The sequence below is a fragment of the Chlorocebus sabaeus genome, chromosome 1 (assembly GCF_047675955.1).
Source record: "Chlorocebus sabaeus isolate Y175 chromosome 1, mChlSab1.0.hap1, whole genome shotgun sequence".
Classification (NCBI taxonomy): domain Eukaryota; kingdom Metazoa; phylum Chordata; class Mammalia; order Primates; family Cercopithecidae; genus Chlorocebus; species Chlorocebus sabaeus.
Genome location: NC_132904.1, coordinates 91,279,419 through 91,302,119, shown reverse-complemented (window position 1 = coordinate 91,302,119; position 22,701 = coordinate 91,279,419). Strand labels below are relative to the sequence as shown.

The 22,701-nt window shown below is 44.4% G+C and overlaps 1 protein-coding gene and 1 long non-coding RNA gene across 6 annotated transcripts in view; one reads left to right on the top strand and one right to left on the bottom strand.

Annotated features, from left to right (window-relative positions):
- The window catches only part of AMOTL1 (angiomotin like 1), a 138,541-nt gene extending 123,823 nt beyond the window's left edge, over positions 1-14,718 (bottom strand). For 4 of the 5 annotated variants that reach the window (XM_038005311.2, XM_008020572.3, XM_038005313.2 and 1 more), the window contains exon 1: positions 14,250-14,718. In XM_038005311.2, the coding sequence (XP_037861239.1) occupies positions 14,250-14,343 (94 nt within the window). In that variant the 5' untranslated portion in view covers positions 14,344-14,718. Of the gene's footprint in view, positions 1-7,001; positions 7,133-14,249 lie in introns of all 5 variants that reach the window. The other variant, XM_038005316.2, reaches the window with a different exon arrangement.
- Positions 14,719-14,830: 112 nt separating this feature from the next.
- Positions 14,831-22,701, top strand: part of LOC140712728 (uncharacterized) — a 164,796-nt gene continuing 156,925 nt past the window's right edge. The window contains exon 1 of the long non-coding RNA XR_012094436.1: positions 14,831-15,018. This is a non-coding gene — a long non-coding RNA (uncharacterized lncRNA). The remainder of the gene's footprint in view (positions 15,019-22,701) is intronic.

The window sequence follows — 22,701 nt, the reverse complement described above, 5'->3', positions numbered from 1 at the left end:
TAAGAAAAACAGACACTGTGAGGCATGAGGGTGTGGACAGCATTTGAGGAAGGAGATAACAAAGTTACAGTCCCACTTTGCAGCGTTCCCATGCTAAATCTGAGTTTGTATGAGAGCCAAGATTCAGTTTCATTCTTCTGCACTTTATTATTCAGCATTCGGTTGCAGGGACCCCAGAGGAAGAGCTCACAATGGCTGCCGCCAACTGTTGTGAGGCATACATGATGCCGTTCAGGTCACACTGTGATGGATGGATCTCATCTGGAAAGCCAGCCTGGCCTCTCCTTGACCTCCATGACTGAGTCAAGTTCCTCTTCTCTGGGGTCCCATGTCTCCCTTGCAGTCACCATATAATAAGAACAATAATTGCAATTGCTCATAGAGTGCCAAATATGTGCTAGGCATGCTACATATATTATCTCATTTTACCCCTTCCAATAACCCTATGAAGTAGATATTTACTTTCCCATGTCACAGATGAGGAAATTGGAGTCCACAGGGGTTAGATAACTTGCCCAAGGTCACGCAGCCAATAAGTGCTCGTTGGCCTGAAGGAGCTAGAACTCCACGTTGTAAATGTTTCTGTTAATAGATCTTTCTTCCCAATTAAGTTACCAGTTCTTTGAGGAAAGGACTACGTCTCACTTACCCTCGCATGGCTGAGCCTAGCTTCCAGTGTGTGGCAAGTTGTAGGCAGTGTTGTGAGTGGGTCATGCTAAGGTTTTGTAGTCAAACATACCTAGTTGCAAATTAGGGCTCTGCCAAGAATCTGTTATTGAGAATCAGGAGTTTGGGTTCTAGTGACTTGCTCTGGAATTGAAGATGGTGGTTAGGAATCCTAGCAATAGAGAAGAACAGGGCTGGGTTTAAGCCCTGGCCCTACCACTTACCAGGTGTGATTTGGCAACATATTTAACTTGGCTTAGCTTCAGTTCTCCATCTGTAAGATGAGGGAAATAATAGTACCTGTCTTACAGGATTGTTTTAAGATGACTGACATAATGTTATAATCTAACACATGAAAAGCACTCAATAAATATTGGCTCTTTTTATTATAATACATTTAATAAAGTCATTTGTAATTTATTTCCTTTTTCCATCTTTTTTCAATGTCAGCAAGTGAATTAAGAAAGGAGAAACAAAATGGACTTCAGGGAAAGAAGCCGTACTTGAGAGTGACAAGGCGAGGAGAGGAAGACAGGAAAAAAAAAAACAAAACAAAACAGGAAAGCAGTAGAATGAGAATAATATTTATTAGACGCTAGTCATTTTCAGGCACTATTCTAAATGCTTTAAATGTGCTAATTCTTTTGATCCTAATCACCCGTCTACAAGATAGGAGTGGAACCAGTGGAGGGGGAGGCATCAGGTGTTCACCTGAAGTTAACCCCCACCACAGCCAGACAGTGACATACAACTGCCTGCCGCACTCCTTAGTTCACAGCAAATATTCAGTCTGGAGTCCCCATTTGAATTTGAGGGAAAAAGACTTTTAGAGCTAACAGGTAAATATTTTTATAAAAGGAGCCTAAAGTCTAACACTCTGGCTGACCAACCACAAGAGCAAAAATAATGGACATTTATTCATGGTCAGCAGACTAAGTAAACAGCAAACCCTTGGGAGATAGACAAAGGAGCCCTGGCAGGTTTACAGATCCCAGCAGTAGACTATCATACCCCACCCCACCAGCCCCAAACCCTGTATTTTCCACAGGATTCATTCCAGACCAGGTTTTGTACCCATAGGTCCCTTCTGTGTTTTCTTAAGAACCTAAAGTTTCCAAAAGCTATTTACTGTTAGACAGTAATCTGAAAGCAGTCTCAGTGTCCACTCTTCCCAGTAATCTTTTAAAAAATCCCTGAGAAAAGATTAGTAAGTCTTACCACCAGGTGGTCAGTAATCTTGTCCACTCTAGATTTGGGGGTACAAAGGTCACAGGGGAGAGAATTAAGCAGAAATAAATGTTTATACATATTTGACATTAACATAACCACAGATATGTGCCATGGGGATAAATGTTCATATACAGCGGTCCCGTAAGGAGTGTATTTCAGCAGGCAGCAGACAGCAAGAGACAGCAAACCATCCCTGAACATGTTTCCCCCATTTTGCCAAGGAACATTCTTTTTTTATCTCTTTTTATAATCTGACCTGTTCCATGTTCTGGCAGAGCCCTAGGAAGGCAAGCACTGCCTTTTCTGTCCATATTCCAATCTAAGATGGAAAAAGGAAGGGGGAGCAAGAGGAGGCGAGTGGGGGCTGAGGAGGGTGCAACTGACTTAGGGAAACAGAGGCAGAGATGGAGGAAGGAAAGAGGAGAGTGAGAAAAGGAGAGAAACTGGAAAGGAGAAGGGGTGAGCAGGAGAGAGAAAGCAAACCATGAATTTTAAATTAATTTAATGTGTCCACACTGGGCAAAACTGATTTGAGGAGTGTGACAGTAATAAAAAACAAACAGGATAAATTCCAGAATGATCATCCAGCAAGAACGTGCCCCAGAAACCACAATCATGGTATCCTTGAACAAATCACACTAGTAATTTATACACTCTTTAGACTCGCTTAGTGCTTAACAACTGATGAAATATCATTTCTGGGGAGTCAGGCTTGTGTTTAATTTTCAGGAATGAACGACCACAGTTCCATTTATTTCTAGTAGAAACATCTCTTTGGCATGGAAAATGCCCTTCCCATTTTCCTGCGTGTGTGTGTATGCGTGTTTGTGTGTGTGTGTGTGTGCTGTGTGAATGCACGTGAGCATGTGTATGTTTTATCCCATTACTCCAGATCTCTTTCCTTGATTTTTTTTTTTTTTTTTGCCGAAGCAGATAACCATTTATCTTCGGAATTTATTGTCATTCTCCCCCTTCCTACTTCATTCTCTCTACCAACTAGAATACCCTGAAATAAAACTCACTTCCTGACCAATGTGTAATATCACTTTGCAAACCTGTATTAGGGGAGTGGTGATCAATTTTACATCCAAGTTTGAGTCCACCTGCCCAAACCGTGCTTTTGTATTCTCCTTAGGCTTCTACTACCTTGCCCCAAATTGTGCTGCTGCAAAGGTTTCGTTTCTTTTAGTATCAACACTATTGGGAAACCAGAGGAGATTTCGTGTCCCAGGGTCTCTGTGCTGCAATACATAGGAATGAATGGACGGAAAGGGCAGAAAGGGCAAGAAATAAATGAAGGAAGCGAAGAGGAGTTTTTATGGTTGTTGTTTCAGATCAATATTCAGATAATACTGATCATTATCTGGTGGTCTAAAAAAATAAAATATATATATAGTTTTGAGTGCCTACCAGTCATTTTGTTCAAGAAATACGTACTGAATGTCCATGCATTGTACTGCCTGTTCCTGTGCTGGATACTTTAACATATTTTATTCAGTTCCCAATACAATCTCCCTAGGAGGAGACCAACTTGTACATTCTCCTTCCCAGAAAACTGAAACTGGCTCTGGAGCCGGAGATTATATGTTGAATCTAATCTTTGCCTCTAGCCAAGTACTCCGGGCAGATCCTTTAACCTCTCTGAGCCTGTTTCCTCCTTCAGAAAATGAAAATAATTCCATCTGCTTCACTGAGTTGTTCTGAGGATGAAATAAACTAATGTGCCCAACAAGATCAATCATGGAAAAGACTGAGTTACTCAGATTTGGGGAAGTGTAACAATGCTGAACTATTCTGTGATTGTTTTTTTGGAACGGGAGGCCAAACCACACCCCTGTGGTAGGGTGAGGCTTCCTGTGAAGGGAATTGAATTTTCCACTGTCAATCATCCTGAGAAAAAGTTAGCTCTCAGAAGCTGTGTTCAGGACTTGGGGAGAAGGATGGCAGGATACATAGGCTTCTAAGGGGTGGAGAGATCTAGGGTACATCCTGGGAGTGAGGTGGGGAGTAGGGACACCCCTGTCAGTTGGAGGCCGGCTCAGGGCTTTGCACACGTAGCCAACCCAATCCCAAAACCTAGGATAGGTGTGGGCTTGTGTCGCAATCAGAAGGACCGGGGCCCTCTCAGAATGTGCACAGGAGAGTAGTATCCTCATCGCTGCAGCCAGGAGAGGGTAGGATCCTGGGAAACCAGTCAGGCTCTCAAGCAAGTGAAGGCCAAGCCTCCAAGTTCTGGTGTTAGCAGGCGCAGCAGCAGCAACGGCCAGTGTCAAGTGGAGAAGAGACGGCGTGGAGCAGTTATCATAGTGTTCACTGGTCTCAATATGGTGTTTCTGAATCCCATCTCCCCTGACAAGGCTAGAGCAGCCAGGACTGACTCTATGCATGCAAATAAGCACCATCTAAGGATTTCTGGACATACAACTGGAGGGTAGCCTTTAAAAAGACTTCACTTCTTAGTAAGATGGGCAGGCAAATGCTTGGAAATTGTTATATTTGGGGGTACCATGACCCAAGCCAGTAAGCTGCGTACAATGGTTACATGTATAAAGTGCCTGACACAGTAGGTGAATTCAGCCTGGTTCCTTTCTCCTTATTCATCCCCATATAAATGGGAGGGAGGAAACTTTGCATGCAAGGTACATTTGTCTTAGAACAGATTTCTTCAAAAGTCTTGAATCTCGACCCATCCTTCTGAAACGGGGTAGGGAAGAGGAGGTAAGTGACAGTATTATTTAACTTATATGCCGAATCTTTCAGAAAGCTTTGACCATACTTGAAGGTATCAGAGCACTTGTCTAAGGACAGAAAGACATTTAATGGTACTACAATTGGGCATTTCTCATATAATGCATTTAATCCTCACCACCATGGGCTGCGGTCAGTACTATTATTATCCCCATTGTATCAGTCAGGGTCCTATCAGGAAATAGATGGTATATGCAAAAGGAGTGACTGAAGACAGTCTAATGAAGCAACTGTTTACAAAAGGGTTAAAGGAAAACAGCAAATGATGATGAAGCACCCTGGGGCTAGTCACCATGAAGAGCTGCTACCATTCCTATGATGGTTAGTTTTAGGTGTCGACTTGACTGAATTCAGGGATACCTAGAGAGATGAGGATGCATTATTTCTGGGTGTGTCTGTGAGGGTGTTTCCAGAAGAGGCTGGCATTTGAGTAGGTAGACTGAGTGGGGAAGATCTGCCTTCCATGTGGATAGGCACCATCCAATTGGCTGGGGGCCTGGATGGAACCAAAAGGGCTAAGGAGAGGCAAATCCTTGCTGTCTTTTCAAGAGCTGGGACACTCTTCTTCTGCCCTTGGACATCAGAACTCCAGGTTGTTTGGCTTTTGAACTCTAGTACTCGCACCAGAGGTTACCCAGGCTCTCAGGCCTTTGGCCTTGGACTGAGAGTTACATTATCACGCTCCATGGTTCTGAGGATTTCAGACTTGGACTGAGCCTCACCATGGCTTCCATGGTTCCCCAGCTTGCAGACAGCTTGTCACAGGACTTCTCATCCTCCATAATCACAACAGCATATTCCCCTAATAAATTCCCTCTCACTGAACTATACCTATATATATATCCTATTGGTTCTGTCTCTCTAGAGAACCCTAATACAACCCATAAACTGGAACGGGAAGTTTTCAGAATCCAGCAAGACAGGATGCTATAAGAGTGGGCCATTCTATAGGATCTGCGGCCTTCAGTAGAATCACACAGCCATATTATCCCACAGCCTGACGGGAAGGAAGTAGGTACACTGGCTTCTCTTTCTCATCACACTCCTGTATCCTGCCAGTGCCTCTTATTGGTCAAATCTGACAGGAATCCACGTGATGCATTCCAAAAGGTAAGTGTTTCAGAGCACAGAGAAGAGTGATAAAGGATGGTAAGTGGGTCCGGAAAAGCATCAGAAAATAGTACATGATTTTTTTTTTTTTTTTGAGACGGAGTCTTGCTCTGTCATCCAGGCTGGAGTGCAGTGGCCGGACCTCAGCTCACGGCAAGCTCCGCCTCCCGGGTTCACGCCATTCTCCTGCCTCAGCTTCCCGAGTAGCTGGGACTACAGGCGCCCGCCACCACGCCCGGCTAGTTTTTTGTATTTTTTTTTTAGTAGAGACGGGGTTTCACCATGTTAGCCAGGATGGTCTCGATCTCCTGACCTCGTGATCCACCTGTCTCGGCCTCCCAAAGTGCTGGGATTACAGGCTTGAGCCACTGCGCCCGGCCAATAGTACATGATTTTAAAGTTCAGGAAAAGAAGATACAGATTAAGTAACTTGTCTATGGTCATAAAGCAAGTAAGAGGTGGAGCTAAAATTCACCACTCAGTACGGCTTGATACCCATGCTCTTAACCACTAAGATGTGCTTCCTATAACTTGTTAGGAAGATTGCTTAGTCATCCAGCACCTCTTTCTCCCTGTACCCTACCCAGCTATTCTCTGATAATAGATTCTATCCTATCCCCACCCACTTTTCCCAGTTTTCTTGGAACTGTGGGTAGCCATGTGACTAAAGTTCAGGCCAATGGAATATAAGTGAACACCATTAGATGTGCGCAGCTTTCAGGTTGTGCCCACCACTTTCCTTCTCCCTTGTCTACGGACTAGAATGTGGATATGATAGTAGAAGCTGAAACAGTCACCTTGAACTACTGCATGGAAATCACATTTGAGGATACAGTTTACCCTGAAGCCACAGATTAGCACCGGACTGCTCATGCTCTAAGTGAAAAAGAAGTAAGCTTACATATTGTGTAAGTAACTGTCATTTTGGCCTTTGTTATAGCAGCCCAACCTATATCCTAAATAATACCAAGACCAAGCACCCATATGGCCCTAGTGAGGCTCAGTCATAATGATTTGAGCAATAAGAGAAATACGACTAGTAGAGTCAACTAGTGATCACCAATGTGTGTGTTCTCCTCTTTTTCCTGGCATATAACTAGACTACATTTTCCACCCCACCCCATTCCATCTGGGTGAGGCTGTGGGACTAGTTCTTACCCTTGAAAAATGAGGGGAAGTGAGTATTTTGCCTCCAGGCTGAGGCAATCAAGGATGAACATTCTTTGTTGCTCACCTGATTCACTTACCTGACAAATGGATACAAAGCATCAGTGAAAGAATCTGAGCCCCTAGAAGATGGTGAAGCCAGGAAATAGAAGAAGCCGAGGTCCTCAACGACACATGAAGCACAGCCCTCTGACAACTCCACACTGGACCACTGCACAAGCAAGAAATGTAGTCTTCCTTGTGTTAAGCCACTGACACTGGGGTTTAGCCTATCCTGACTAAGGCGTAAACACTACAATTCAGAGCTGCAATCTCATCCCATATTTTTGGAGTACAAGGGGATAAGAGGAGACTGGGAAATATTTAAGTTGCTATTTTAAAGAAGTTATACAAATGTCATCATTTGTCCTAATAAGATCCAGCATACATCCTGCCTGAATGAGGAAGGCCAGAATAGCACAAGAAAACACTTTCTCCTTGCATACTGGCCCTCAGGGCAGTTAGCCCTGGTGGCTCCCAAGAATGCTGTTCTCATGACACACTCCTCTCCTGGCACTCATAGGCCAGTTCACCAGGTCTGAGCAGAGACAGCAGCAATTGAGCTTGAGGCATGCCAGAGGGTCAAGCAACCCCAAAGGGCAACAAATTATGAAAGGTTAAGAAAACAAGGAGCCAGTTTGCTTGTGGGTGGTAAGAGTGAGCTCCCCCACCTCTTCTTTCTAACGTCCAGATTTTCTAAAATAAGCACATATTACTTTTATACTAGAAAACTTAAGCTTAAAAATTGGACTTTTAAAACTTCAATTTTTAAGAAAGATAAAAAAAATAAGCTGGATAAGCCCCCGGAATAAACACAGGAGATATAGGTCACAGGAGAAAGGATCCAGTCCTCAAGGCACTGTTACAACAAGCAGAAAGGCCAGTCTTAGCAATATACAACTGAAAAGATAAAGTGTCTCAGCGGTGACACCCTCCCTCCGTCATTCAACAAATATTTACTGAAGATTAACTTGCGCTGGGCACTGTGCTGGCTGCTAGATTGACACAGAAGAATAAGGTGGCCACAGTGTAGCGCAGTTGTTCACAATCTTAGCAGCATATTGAAATCACTTGAGATGTGATTAAAACCAAGCAAACAAACAAAAAACACAGTAACATTGATGCTTAGGTCCACATCCCAGAGATTCAGATGTAATCATTCAGGATTGGGAACTGGTCTCAGGACTTCTAAAAGCTCCTCCTGATTCTACTGTGCAGCCACAGTTGAAAACCATCAGGAGGACCTGACACATGGGATTAGTGTTGATGGCTGGATAGGAGTAAGCCAGGGGAGAATGGGAGAAGGGGGAGGAGAAGCATGCAGGTGGAGGAAACCGAGCCGAATGTAGAGGATCGCACCATAGTTCCATAAAACTAGAATGTCATAGTGGGTGTGAGTGATGCAGGTTATGGTGTTCCTCCTATGTCAAACCAAGTATCTATCCTCCAGATAGAAGACAGTCAGTCAAGGCTATTCACAGGGCAGACATGGTCACATCTGGATTCATCCCAACTCTCCACATATTCTTTCTAACCCTCTCAGATGGCCGTAACTTCTAGCTATGGATGGAACTACAGAAAAGCTATGGAAAGGTGTGGGCTTTGCCTCCTCAGAAAATGGTACCACCATCTCAAGAAAGAAAGCATATTTCTTCACACTCCGTCATGGCCACTTTCAATACAGCATTCATCCAGAGATACACCCCTTTCTCTACTGCCTTTTAAAAAATCCCCTTTTTGGTGTCTTAATTTTATTACATGATCTTGCTGCAACACTGAGAATCAATCCCCCAAGGAGCCAATATTTATTCATTTACAGACTGATATAAAAATTCAGAGGTAGAATGGACTACCAATCACGAGACAAAAAAGTAGCGGAACTACCACCAGAACCTCAGATGGAAAACCTTTCCACATGCCGCTCCAGGGACACATCACTAAATAATTCCACTGACCTAATCACCACTCCTGACTACCTCTGTTTGGAGACTAGGTAAGTTGTAGAGAAGTTTCCAGAAACAAAAATGGTTTGATTAGTAGGCGGGATAACTGATAAAAGCTATTTCATTCTTCAATCTTGGGAAATAAGTATGTTTTAAATGAATAATAATAATCAAACAATAGGCCAGGCACGGTGGCTCAAGCCTGTAATCCCAGCACTTTGGGAGGCCGAGACGGGTGGATCACAAGGTCAGGAGATCGAGACCATCCTGGCTAACACAGTGAAACCCCATCTCTACTAAAAAATACAAAAAAAAAAAAAAAAAACTAGCCGGGCGAGTTCGTGGGCGCCTGTAGTCCCAGCTACTCGGGAGGCTGAGGCAGGAGAATGGCGTAAATCTGGGAGGCGGAGCTTGCAGTGAGCCGAGATCCGGCCACTGCACTCCAGCCTGGATAACAGAGCCAGACTCCGTCTCAAAAAAAAAATTAAATAATAATAGTAATCAAACAATAAAATAAAAGCACTTCCTGAATTCCAAGCACATTCAATACATGGACTTTACATACACCATTTACCATATCCACACAAGGTCCCAACTGAGTTGATTAAATAACTGAGGCTTGAAGCAGTTTAATCACCTGCCCAACGTCACAAGAAACTGCAAGAGAATTCAAACTAAAATTTTAGGACTTCCATGATGATATAATATAATAAAAAATATACATATATTTGGTTTTCATCTCTGGTTCTCAGCACATAGCTCCTAAAACCCTTGAAATTTCCTGAGTGATAGAGGTGACAGGAGCATCTTTTTTTTATTCATAACAAGTACCTTTTAACCATACCTGAGTTTATGCTAATGAGATAACTGGTGACTGAAAGTCCTTAGACAGCTTCAGGATAGAGGCTGGTTGTGGGAAGAACCAACCATATTATTAAAAGGTTGGAATTCAATTAGAACACTTGGACACAGGGCAGGGAACATCACACAACGGGGCCTGCCGTGGGGTTGGGGAATGGGGGAGTGATAGCATTAGGAGAAATACCTAATGTAAATAACAAGTTAACAGGTGCAGCAAACCAACATGGCACATGTATACCTATGTAACAAACCTGCACGTTGTGCACATGTAACCTAGAAATTAAAGTACAATAATAATAATAATAATAATACTAATAATAATAATAAAAGTTTGCTAGCAGGTCAAGGAAAACAAAGATCAAGAGCCAAGGAAAGCATTCCCTGGAATAAAGATAATAAATTTCAACAAATCAACACTAAAAGTAACTTTATAATATTGATTGAAAAAACTGTATTTCTTCAATTCTAAAGTGTCATCTTTTCACATTTTAATATCATAGATATAATAGCTAGCATTCATCTTGCACTCACTTTGTACCAGGTTCTGTCACATGCACTTTACATGTGCTGACTCATAGAATATTGTGTATTTCATCTTGCACTTACTTTGTACCAGGTTCTGTTATGTGTGCTTTACATGTGCCTACTCATAGAACATGGGATATTTCATGGAGTGAAAAATTTCATCTTCTGCTCTCTGAAAAGTTGTTAGTAAACCAATGTTACAAACTTAAACTCCATGACTGTTTAGAATCCAGGAACCATTGTAGGTGCAGAAATAAATAGTGCTTATAGATATACATTAAAAAAAAAATTACATTGAGGGAAAAAAAAAAAAAGGTTGGAATTTCAAGCCCCACCCACCTACTCTCCCCACTTCCCCACGCCCTTTCCCGGCCCCCTGCCACACACACACCTGACCTCTGGGGAGGGGAAAGGGACTGGGGATTGACTTAATCACCAGTGGCCAATGATTCAGTCAATCATGCCTAATGGAACATCCATAAAAACCCTAAATGAGGGGGTATGGAGAGTTTCTGAGTTAGTGAACCTATCCATGTGCCAGGAGGGTGGTGCACCCCAATTCTAAAAGGACAGAAGCTCCTGTGCTTTGGACCCTTCCAGACTTCACCCTTTGCATCTCCTCATCCAGCTGTTCATTTATATCCTTTATAATAACCTGGTAAACATAAGTATAGTGCTTCCTTCAGTTCTCTCAGCTATTAAAGTAAATTATAGAAACCAAAAGAAGGTTGTAGGAAGCCCTGATTTGTAGCCAAGTTAGACATAAGTGTGGGTAATACGTGGGCTCACCACTTACAGTTGATATCTGAAGTGGTAGGTGGTCTCGCAGGACTGAGCCCTTAACCTATAGGGCCTGTGCTAACTCTGGGTAGTAGTAAAATTTAATTAAATTGTAGGACATCTGGTTGGTGGCTGCAAAATACTGAAGAATTACTTGGTGTAGAAAATCCACACATTGGGTTTCAGAAGTATTGTGAGTACAGGCCAGGCACAGTGGCTCACGCCTGTAATCCCAGCACTTTGGGAGGCCAACAGAGCGGGGGGCGAATCACCTGAGGTCAGCAGTTCCAGACCAGCCTGGCTAACATGGCAAAACCCCGTCTCTACTAAATTTCCAAAAATTAGCTGGGCATGGTGGCAGGCACCTGTAATCCCAGCTACTCAGGAGGCTGAGACAGGAGAATAGGTTGAACCCAGGAGGTGGAGGTTGCAGTGAGCTGAGATCATGCCACTGCACTCCCACCGGTGACAGAGCGAGACTCTGTCACAAAAACAAAAAAGAAGTGAGTAGAGAAACAATTTTATTTTAACTTTGCTCTGCCTCTTCTTATATTCTGGCCAGGAGTGAACCTGTACTCATCTGTGGTCCAGAAAGAATGGCTGCTTGACAAGCTCATCAACTGCTGTAAGAGGCATTTTTCCTGCTGTGTGTCTAAGAAAAGCACCAAAAAGCCATCATGACTCTTTCCAAGGGAGAAATGACAGCTCTGTCTTTGACCTGAATAGCATGAAAACAAGGCAGTCTGATCCAGACAGCTGCTCTGTCATGGAGAGAATAACCCTTGGGGACACCATGTACCCAAACAGCATGGCACATGAATATAAACAATGAATACCCAATGGCCATAGGCCTCCTTTGGCTTACACCCCTCACAGCACTTTAAGAGGCAAGAATAGAACGGGAAGACACCTCAGGGATCACCAGGCACAACCCCTGCTTTTTGCAGATAAGGAAACTGAGGCTAGTTAACATGTCTATTAAAGAAGCTGGAGCAGGGTGAAAGCTAGAACCTTGATCTCAAACTCTCAGACTTCTGTTTTATTTTCTCTATCACCCTGCAAGCCCAGAACCCAGAAGGGAACCCCACGGTTTTCATCGTGCTGCTAAAGACTGAATATTTATATCCCTCAAAATTCATGTGTTGAAACCTAATCCTAAATGTGATGGTATTTGGAGGTGAGGCCTTTGGGAAGTGATTAGGTCATAAGGGTGGAGCTCTCACTGGAGGGATTAGTGCCCTTAGAAAAGAGACAGCAAGAGCTCCCTGGCCCTCTTCTGCCATGTTGAGGACACAGTGAGAAGATAGCCATCTATGAACCAGGAAGTCGACCCTCACTAGACACTGAACCTGCCAGTTTCTTGGTCATGGAATTCCCAGCCTCCAGAACTTGTGAGAAATAAATTTCTGTTGTTTACAAACTACCCAATCTGTTTTTGATATAACAACCCAAATGGACTAAGACACACACTCCAATCTCCTCATGAGAAACTGGGTTTTTACCATAGGGGAGCTGAAGAGAAAAAAACATTGCTTTTTATTTTCTACTGCTAATTTGAAAAGATACCCATATTTATCAGTGCCTCATGGGAGCAGTTCAGTCTGTAAGTCCCAGAGGGAGATACGGAGATGAAAAAGGGTCAAATACCTGGGCCTTCCTGCAGCACAAATCATTCCGTGAATGCAAACAATTTAGAAGTAATATAGTTGGATTTCTCAGAGCAAGCAATGCTCATCCTACCACTGCTTATGTTTGTGTACGATTTAAGAGGACCAAATGGCTTCGTCGCACTGTGGAGTGTCAATGCTGGTGTCATTAACATACAATTATACATGCGTGGAGCAGATCAAGTACCTGCCATCTTAATAAATCACATCATGCAAAGCTATGGCTTAGATGTCACTTTCATTTCATAAAATGATTCACCACAGTATGTCTTAAAAGCTAGTTTTGCTCATGCATTTAGTTTACGATTCCATTGATAGAGATGTGATTGCCTCGCAACTTGTCAGAAACACATCCCCTGAATAAAACATGGTACTCCTCTCTGCCACAGAATGCCAACCTTGATCCAGATCTATTTTGGGCGCTTGGCTCCTAAAAATGAATGAAAGTCGTTGTTGAGGTGGAATTTTGCTTCAGGTCCTGTGGGACTTGATGAGGACATTCTTCCCAGCACAAGAGGCTGACCAGGGACAGGGTGCCACAGTTGAGCGTGTTACTGAGGATAAACATATTTAAACCACTGTTTGTGGACAGTTCCCCTCCTCCTTTACTGTCAACATATATCATAAAATAAATCCTTTCATTTCATCTTAGGAAGGCAAGATATTCAGTCTAGTGATGAAAGAACAGTAAGGAGAGACTTGATAGCCCAGACCAGTAGCAGCTAAACTAACCTTGAAAGCAGAAGGAAAAAAAAAAAAAGAGAGAGAAGAACCCAACCACTAAGCCACCGAGTAAGAATGGGTGGCAGGAAGAGTTAGAGAGATCTGCCCATTCGTATTTATTTCTCTTCACTCTCTCTTCAGCCTGTCTCTTGACAAGAGTGTCCCGGTTCACCCATCACAAATCTCCACTTACCATGACAGGCATGAGGATGGAATGTCCTATCTCGAGACACCTACAGGCTAACTGAGGAATAGAAATCAGGGAAGGAAGCACGTCTTATAGTTTAATAATTACACCGCCGTTTTCAGCCCCTGACTTCATTAAATTCAGGGTAAGGACGACCCACACGACGTCCTTCTCGTGCCAGGTACTTGGCAAGACAGAACCAGTCGCCGCTGTGTCCTTCGGGCAAGATGAGTGCAGGTTACAGAAGCCCCAGGTCTGGAAGTTTGCTGTGCCAGGCTCCTCGGAGCAGCATCACTGACCCAGACGGACACACACACACGCACACAGACACACACGCGCGCGCACACAGATACACGCACACGCGCGCGCGTGAACACACACACACTCTCACGGCTAATTGGACACTTGCCCCGCCACCCCGAAAGCACAGCGCCAAGGAAAGGCCAGTTCCCGCCTCGAAGGCAGCAGGTGTGCCCTGACCCTTTTCCTCCGACCCCCAACCCCACCCCCATCTCTAGCTGAGTTCATCTGGACGCCCCCCAAACTCGCAGTGCTCGGGCAGAATTGCGACCAAGAAATAAAAGACAAAAGGAGCACACTTACCTAACTCGTCTGGGCTGTACGATGTGGGCGAGGCTTCCACAAACTCACTGTCTGAGGGAGAAGAAAAGCAGAAAACAACTCGAATCGCTACCATCCAGGGCGAACCCACCAAGCATCAGCTTAAGCGCAGGTCCCCGGGAAAAGCGCGGGCTTCTCCTTCCCAGCGCTCAGAATCCGTGAGCCGGAGGCCCTGCGGGATTCGGACCGCTGGATCCCCAGGGAGTGAGAAATCGCCGCAGAAACTTGGGGGGCAACTCGGCCCGGGCACCGCGCGGCTTCCAGGCGCGGTCAGGCGCGCGCCAACTTTCCCCGCGTGCCACCCCGCGGCTCCCCCGGCCGGGTGCTGCGCCGCGGCCGCATCCTCTGCCCTCAGCCCGCGGGGCGCATTGCTCTGTCTGCCGGGCCTGGCGCCGACGCCCCGGCGCGGAAGAGCCGCAAAGTTTTCTCGCGGTCCCGGAGGCCCGAGGGCGCGCGGCGGCGGCGGCGAGCACCCCTCGCCCACCCAGGCGCCCAGCGCATCCCCGCTCGTTGCTAGGCGACCGTGGCCGTCACGCTCCGCAGCGGCGTGCGCGGCCTCCCAACTCCCGGCTGACGGAATCCTCCCTAGTCCCCGCCCAGTTTGCCCATTTTCCAAAAAATCAGAGCATAACCCGTTCTAACCCGATTCCCTGCTCTGTTATGTTATGTCTGCCCTCCTCTGACGCTTGGGAAATCGTTTGTTCTGTGGCTTCTCCTGAGGAGATGGAGGATTTTCAGAGCTTGCAGAAAGGTAGGAGGAGCCCCAAATGCCCTCCAATCCCCTCCTGTTGGAACCAGAATTCCAACTCTCGTCCAACATTATTTCCTACTCTTCCTGGCTCAAGTGGGCAAAGTAATATGAGCTCCATTGCAGAGGGAGGGAAATCGAGGCTGAGAAGTTCTTATTTTATGCGTGACATCATTATGAGAGGGGTATGTGAGGGAGAAGGCGGGGAGGAGAGAAGAGCAGTGCTCCTTCTACTCTGTAAAAGATTGACTGCTTTCAGATACAGAACGTAAAAGCAGTAGTTATGCTCTGAGAGCTGTAAATTCTAAAGTAATTAATGTAACACTGTGAGAGCCTCCCTCTCTGAGTCAGTGGCCTGATAACTTGGACAGATGTGTTATGTATCTCCCCCCAGTCCCCAGGCCTGACTGTGACTGCTCTGCATTAAGGGGGCAAAGGTGCTGGACTTGGGATGTGCTCCAGAGAGAGCCCTGCAGCTGATGACCCATAACGGGGTCAGTGGGAAGGAAGGAGCAAGTATGGAAATGTCCTTTCTCCATCCTTGGAGGACTATTGGAGGGTCAACAGTCTGAGCAGCCTCCTGGGGGCCTTCTATTGACTCAAAGTGATCAGAGCACCAGCTGCAGCAGCCTAAGGGCCCCGATCTGAGCCAGTGTGCACTCATCCTGTAAACACTCAGCCATCTCAGGCTTTTCCACTGTTTCCACTTTTCCACTGTCAGTTTTTGGTTTACAAATCACCATGAAGGACAGAAAGCCCCTTCAGCCAGCATTGCTCACCGAGCCCAGGGAAGCAGGGGCGGGGCTGTCCTTCCCCAGCAAGGCAGCATGCTTGAGCTGCTGAGCCTATCTCTCCAACCTCTTCTTTTTCCTGCTTCTTGTAATCTGAGCTCCCAAATCCAGGAATTAAATATGTTTGGGTGAAGGTTTGCACTCATCACTCCATCCTAGAACCTCCTAGAATTCTAGGACCTCCTAGAATCCTCCCATTTGTCCTCTGGAACTCATGGTTCATTACTAGCAAAATCTATATGTCCTCAGCCTCCTCTCTGAATGTTTCTTTCAGTGACTTGCTCTGACCCATACATGGCTTTCCTTGAAAATAACAGGCTGCATTACTTGCCTCCTCTACTTATTTCAGCCATCTATGGATCCTCTGGTTGTTCCACCTCATTTCTTGAAGATAATGGCATCTGATTCACTGTCACTTTTCCCAGTATCATTCCTGTGATTATTCTTATTTTTCTCCATCTACATAGTCACACTCTAATCTCTCAACTCTTCTGCATCCTATCCCTTTCTTGACCTGCTGCAACCACACCAGCCCCCTGCTGTCATGGCGACACCATGCATAATATCAATGTGAAGCAATCCACTCTTCTACCTTTCCAGCTCATCCCCTCTGTTATTTTAATCCAATGTGTCCTTGACCCCACCAGCATCTATAATTTACTTATCCATGACCTTTTCTCTGCCCCTCACTCTCCTCATGACCCTCCTTCCTTCCTTACGGACTTTAGTTTCCAGTTTCATTATTATTTCTGTTTTACTTACACCTTCAAATCCATGTTCTGCTCTCTTTCCGTGCTATTTACCTGGTAAAATCACAACCCTAGTAAAATATAACTCCACCTTCTTCCCATCTACACCCAGCTAAACATGACTGAAGAAGCACAAAATTGGCTGGGTGTGGTGGCTCACGTCTGTATTCCCAGCACTTTGGGAGGCCGAGGTGGTCAGATCACCTGAGGTCAGGAGTTTGAGACCAGTCTGGCCAACATGGCGAAATCCCATCTCTACTAAAAATACAAAAATTAGCCAAGCGTGGTGGCACATGCCTGTAATCCCAACTACTCAGGAGGCTGAGGCAGGAGAATCGCTTGAACCCAGGAGGCAGAGGTTGCAGTGAGCTGAGATCACGCCATTGCAGTCCGGCCTGGGTGACAGAGCAAGACCCCGTCTCAAAAAAAAAAAACCCACAAAATTATGCTGTCTGGTCTTATTTTCAATTCATGACCACTAAAATCAAACGGAGCTAGTGCAGCCCAGCAATCACTCTGCATTTGCCTGTTTGTTTACCCTCCTGCTCTCCTGTTGCTATGGATGAATCATCTAAGGCCATTATGGCCTCCAGTATGAATCAGATCCCATTCATGTGGCTTTTCCCTCTTCCCACCTGGGTTAGTATTTTCTTTTGTCCTTGATCACTCCCATCAGTATACAGACATACAACTATGATCTTGTCTTTTTAAAAATCTTTTCTTGACTCTACATATCTCCAGCCATTACTCCAATTCTCAGCTCCCCTTTACAACAGAATTCATTAAAATAATTATCTATACTGATAGCACCCATTCTTCATTTTGCTCTTACAAGCATCTTAAACAGGTTTCTACCTCACTCTGCCAGAGTAGCTCTTGTCAGGGTCAAGAATGGCTTTGCCATTGCCAATTCCAGGGATCAGTCCTAGGTCCTAACAGCAGGTTTTGACCTGCTGATCTTATGAGTGGATGGGCTCAGATGGGCTGTCTGCAGAATCAGTCTCCTCTGGTTTCCCATAGAATCAAGAAGCAAATAACATTTGTGTCTAAAGAGAGGTGGCCTATAGAGGGCCTTGGGATCAGCCAGACCTGGGTTCTGATACCAGTTCCAATACTCACTAGTAACTTCATTTCTTTCAGTCTTAGCTTTGTGTAAACATGGAGGTAATAATCATAGCTAGCATACCAATGTGGTGAGAGTGCAATAAACTAATGCACTTGGAGCCCCTAGGAGAGGGAGTGTCACACTGTAAAAGTCAAATAAATGTTAGTTGATATTGGATGCCATGCTCCTTTACAGCTGACACAAATGGACTCTTTTTATCCCTTAACAATTTAGAGTTACTGAAAGAAGATACTAACCGCAGAGTATGTTTACATTAGGGGAATGTTCATTGTCTCCAACTTTTAGTTTGCGTTCCAAGAATTGGCTTGAAAGTTGGTTACTTGGAGCTGGCAACAGGTTTACCCCTATGAAGATGTTGCCAGTGCTCCACAGGGTGGTTAGGTTCCAGAGCCTGCCAAACTGTTCTCACAATGGACTTGCCTTCAATTTGTTCACACTAACGGATGACTTGTAAACTAGGAACTATCCTTACAGCACCTTAGTTATTTGAATTTCCTAATCAACTGAGTGTTAATGAGAAGACATTTCTCTTGTTTCAGTATTTGTTGTTGAAAATTCTCTAAAGTAAATGATTCCAATTTTCTATCTTAGAAAGTAGAACAGAGCCAACAATAATGTTTCATATTAATAAAACAAACTTTTATTGGGAATTTACCATGCTTCCAGCACTGTGCTAGGCACTGCAGACACAAAGGTGATCAGTGCCCTTCTGATAAGGGATTCCATGACAGACCTTATTGAATCTCAGGGCAATGTCCAAAGTGCCTACCCACACTTGACTTTTATAGGTCTCTTACAGAGAACTGGTTCTGCCGGCGTGTCACTGAGTTATAATGAACAGTGCACTAGTTTACAGATTTGTATCTCAGCTCTGTGAATTATTGGGTGGGGGGCATTTTCATTTCCTAACAATAATACACACCTCACTGGATTGTTAGGAGCAGCAAAATAGGTAAGGTATGAGACAGACAAGGCACAGTGTCTAGCACACAGTGGGTACATAATAAATACTCATTTTCTGGCTGGGTAAGGTGGCTCATGCCTGTAATCACAACACTTTGGGAGGCAGAGGCAGGCGGATCACCTGAGGTCAGGAGTTCAAGAGCAGCTTGGCCAACATGGTCAAACTCCATCTCTACTAAAAATGCAAAAATTAGCTGGGTGTGGTGCAGGTGCCTGTAATCCCAGCTACTCAGGAGGCTGAAGCAGGAGAATGGCTTGAACCCGGATGCAGAGGTTGCAGTGAGCCAAGATCGCGCCACTGCACTCTAGCCTGGGTGACAGAGCTAGATTTCGTCTCAAAATACATACATAAATAAATATATACTCGTTTTCTTCCCGCATAGAGGGCTAGAGCATGCCTGACTGCTCTCCTTTTCGTCCCAGGTGACAGGTGGGCCTTCTGCTGCCATGGCCCCAGCAGACAGCAAGAGGGAGTCCCTGCCTCTGTTTCTAGGGAAGCATATTTATTAGAGGTGGGACGTGTGGGGAGGAAATGACAAGGTGGAAATATTTCTGGGGCTCAAGAGGAAGTTTACCATAGAAACAGATTATACAGGGGCCTGGTGTCTATTGGTCACTGTTACTATTGCCATGATATATCATGAATTGAATGGGCTTTTGGGAGCTGGCCTGGGAACCCAACTCCTAACTCTAATGTTCTTTCTTTCCTTATATTATTGTAAATGTTTTAACTTTATTTTTACAATATAAACAAAATGTGTTTACTGTAAAGGAAAGAACATTTGGTATAGATGAGTATAAACTGAAAAATAAAAGTCTGCTTTCCTGTCCTCTCGTAATCTCCATCTGCAAACTAAAAACCATCCACAACTTCTTATGTGTCCTAGTAGGAGTTTTTAAAGGCATATTCAAATGCGTATACGAATTGTTTAAACAAGTTGGATATTATTATTATGGATTCCAAATTAAAGGCAAAAATTTCTAAATGAAATTTTTCTCCACTCCCAAACATAAGCTGGGGTATGACTCTTTTCTGTTTAGAAAGGCAAGAAAGTATTAAAAAGTCATAGAAGAAAAGTCTTATCAACCATTAGAAAACAGTAAAATCTTAAACAAAATTCAAGTGTTTAAAGGGTAACATCATACTTCAGTTATCTGGAAAACTCAATCATCTCCCTCGTTCCTCAGTAAATGAGGTATGGTTATATAGTAACATTGGACATAACGCCAGGATCAAAGGTAATCTTAGCTGCATTTCTAGAGCTAAGAGCACACTCTACATACTTTTTTGGGGTACAATGCCCATTACAGATATTCTGCTTAGTGTGCAGGGACTCCAGCTGTGAGCCAGGAACCTGCCCTGTAGCAGTCTGGGAATGCCATCAAGCCCCTGCACAGCCTCTACTGCAGAGGTGGCAGGGTCTGCTTTGACTGTGGGATCTACTTGGAGGAGCGGCCAACAGGAGGGCCTTTACGGGCTGTTCTCACTCTAGGGGCCCCCAGGGGTTACACAGCTACTTGATCGTGTCCAGAAGAGAAAGAGACGGAGGCTCACGCAGATATGCTTCTTCCTCCAAGAGATGGCTGAGGGGCTAAATGCCACATAGGGAGAAACTTTATCCCGCCAAAGTGTGCTATTAATTCTCTTCGCAAGAAAGAGCTGCACAAATGCCATAATAACAAGTTAAGACAGTAGCTAGGGCCCACTAGGATGTGTGTATGGCCTTCCCATCCCCAGCCCCCAAGGAAATCACCAATTTCTAGCATGAAAGACAGAAAGAAGTGAGCTGAGCTGAGTCATCTCTCTGCCTTCCTCTCCTTCCTGGTATTGCCCTTTGATCATCTTCTCTGCAGGTAGCCTTCTATCTCCTGGAGGCCCTCTGCTAGTTAACAGCAGAGCACAGCGGGGAAGCAACGCCTGCTCCTCCCCCGCCTCCTCTCCCAGGGGAGTGTGGGCTAAGGCTGCCTGAGCTCAGCATGACTCTCTTCTGTTATCCTTGTCTCTTATCTGCACCTCCTAGGACAAGCCAACAGGTGAAACTAAGGACAAACACATGCCCATCAGTAAGGTTTCATCAAAATGAAATTTGCAATTGATTGGTTGAAGCGTTAGCTTCTAGGCTGAATTGGCCCAATGGGCATTTGTTGTTCTCTAGGATTTAATAGTTTTTCCTTTTAGCACAACTCCACTTCTTTATAAGACTTGATGAAAAGGAAAAAGAAAACACAGTTGTTTTATTTCCCTTAAATGAAAATCAGGCTTCAGGTAACTGCTTTGTTTCGTAATTTCCAGAAGAAAGGAGTGGGCTCCATAGGAAGAATAATTAACCATATCTCACCTAAAAAATTCATTATCCTAAGCAGAAACGATACAGATGTTGTGTGGATCTGCCTCAAGGCCTACAACCAAGAGATAAAATGAAATTAACTCTGACAGGAAGCCAAGGATTCATTTTGGTAAAAATGCTAAATATGTCCTCCAAAAATTCCAAATATCAATGCAGGAGATGATACCAACAAAAGGAAGGTGTTTTGGGAAATATATAAATAAATTAAATTTGTCCCGCTCCTGCACTGCCTTCCCCACCAGATTCCTGTTACCAAGTATAGTCCAGAGATGCAGATTTAAAAGCATCTTCACTCAATATCATATCAAAGGAAATAAAACCTGGCTGAGCCAAGAAGCTGCTAGAAGGTGTACTTGGACATGATTCAGAATAAAGAACGATTCCAAAAATACATACAAGAAAAGGTCCCTGCAGAGGAAAATCATACACTTCTGACTTACACTCAGATCTATTGAGTGAAATCAGACAAAATACCCAGTGTTAAGATTAAGGACAAAAACACTTGCTGCAATTGAAATCTATGACTAAACTATTAAAAAACAACATCTGTAGGATAAATGTGAGTTTCTGCTGAAATGCAGAGACCATGATCTTATATTTCCACCCCAGCATCTAAGGCAGAGGCCTGAGGGGGAATTGCGTCTTTCAGAGCTGCAAATAGAGTCTTCTTGGACCACACAGAGGCTTCTCTTCTTTCACAGAAAAGTGGTTTTCCCAAGACGCTATTGCCTTAGCAGTCAGCATAGTGTGGGTGGTAGAAGGAGAAGCAGGAGACCTGGCTGTAGCCCTATTTTTGCTCCTAGTCTTTAATAAGTGTCCTAGTCTGCTTAGACTGTGCTCTCCTCTGTAAAACAAGAGTTAAAACAGATGATGGACTTTAAGAAACTAATTGAAACAAGTGCCAGTAGGAGATCACAGATAATGGATTCCATTATATGCATCTGTTTACTATAGAGTATGCAAGAAAAACAGACAAAAAGGATCAAACTTCTCAGAAAGGTGGAGATGCAGAGTAATGTTGCCCTTAGAAACTGACAGACAGGAGTGAAATGGATAGAATGCTGCTCTGGAGTACAAAGACCTGAGTGAATGTGAGCTCTGCTGCCATTTGCTGCCTGAGCTGAGCTTAGTTTGCCTTTGCAAGACTCAGTTTTCTCATCTGCAAAATGGAGATAAGACTAACTACTTCACAAGATTTCAATAAGGGTTTGAATACAATGAAATCATGTACATGGCAATACTTGGCACACAGACTGCTGTCAGGAAACGTTGCCTCCTTCCTCCTTGACCAGTATTAAAACTCTCCCTGACCCTGAGTGGCTTCAGAAAGGAAATCTGCTCCTTCCTGTTTATATAACCATAATGGGAACAGTACCACTGAATTTCTATGACGCACCTGGCCCACGCTGCCAGGCTGTGTTTCCCAGACTTCCTGCCTCTCCCCTAAAGAGGAGCTTAAGCAGGTTGAGTTCCCTGGGAAGCGTGGATGACAGCAGGATTCCCAAACAGCTGAGTGAGCACGTCTATAAGAGGAAGAAGAAATATTTTATGGATTTGCTGAGAAGGAACTCCCCTTCCGTACCAAATCCCCACATACGTGATGTGGCTGGCGACTGAACAGCCCAATCAACTTGTAATGCAATAGTCAGAAACGCGATGGTGGCCAAACACTGTCTCCCTTTTGTCTCGTGTGTCAGGGGCTGCATGTG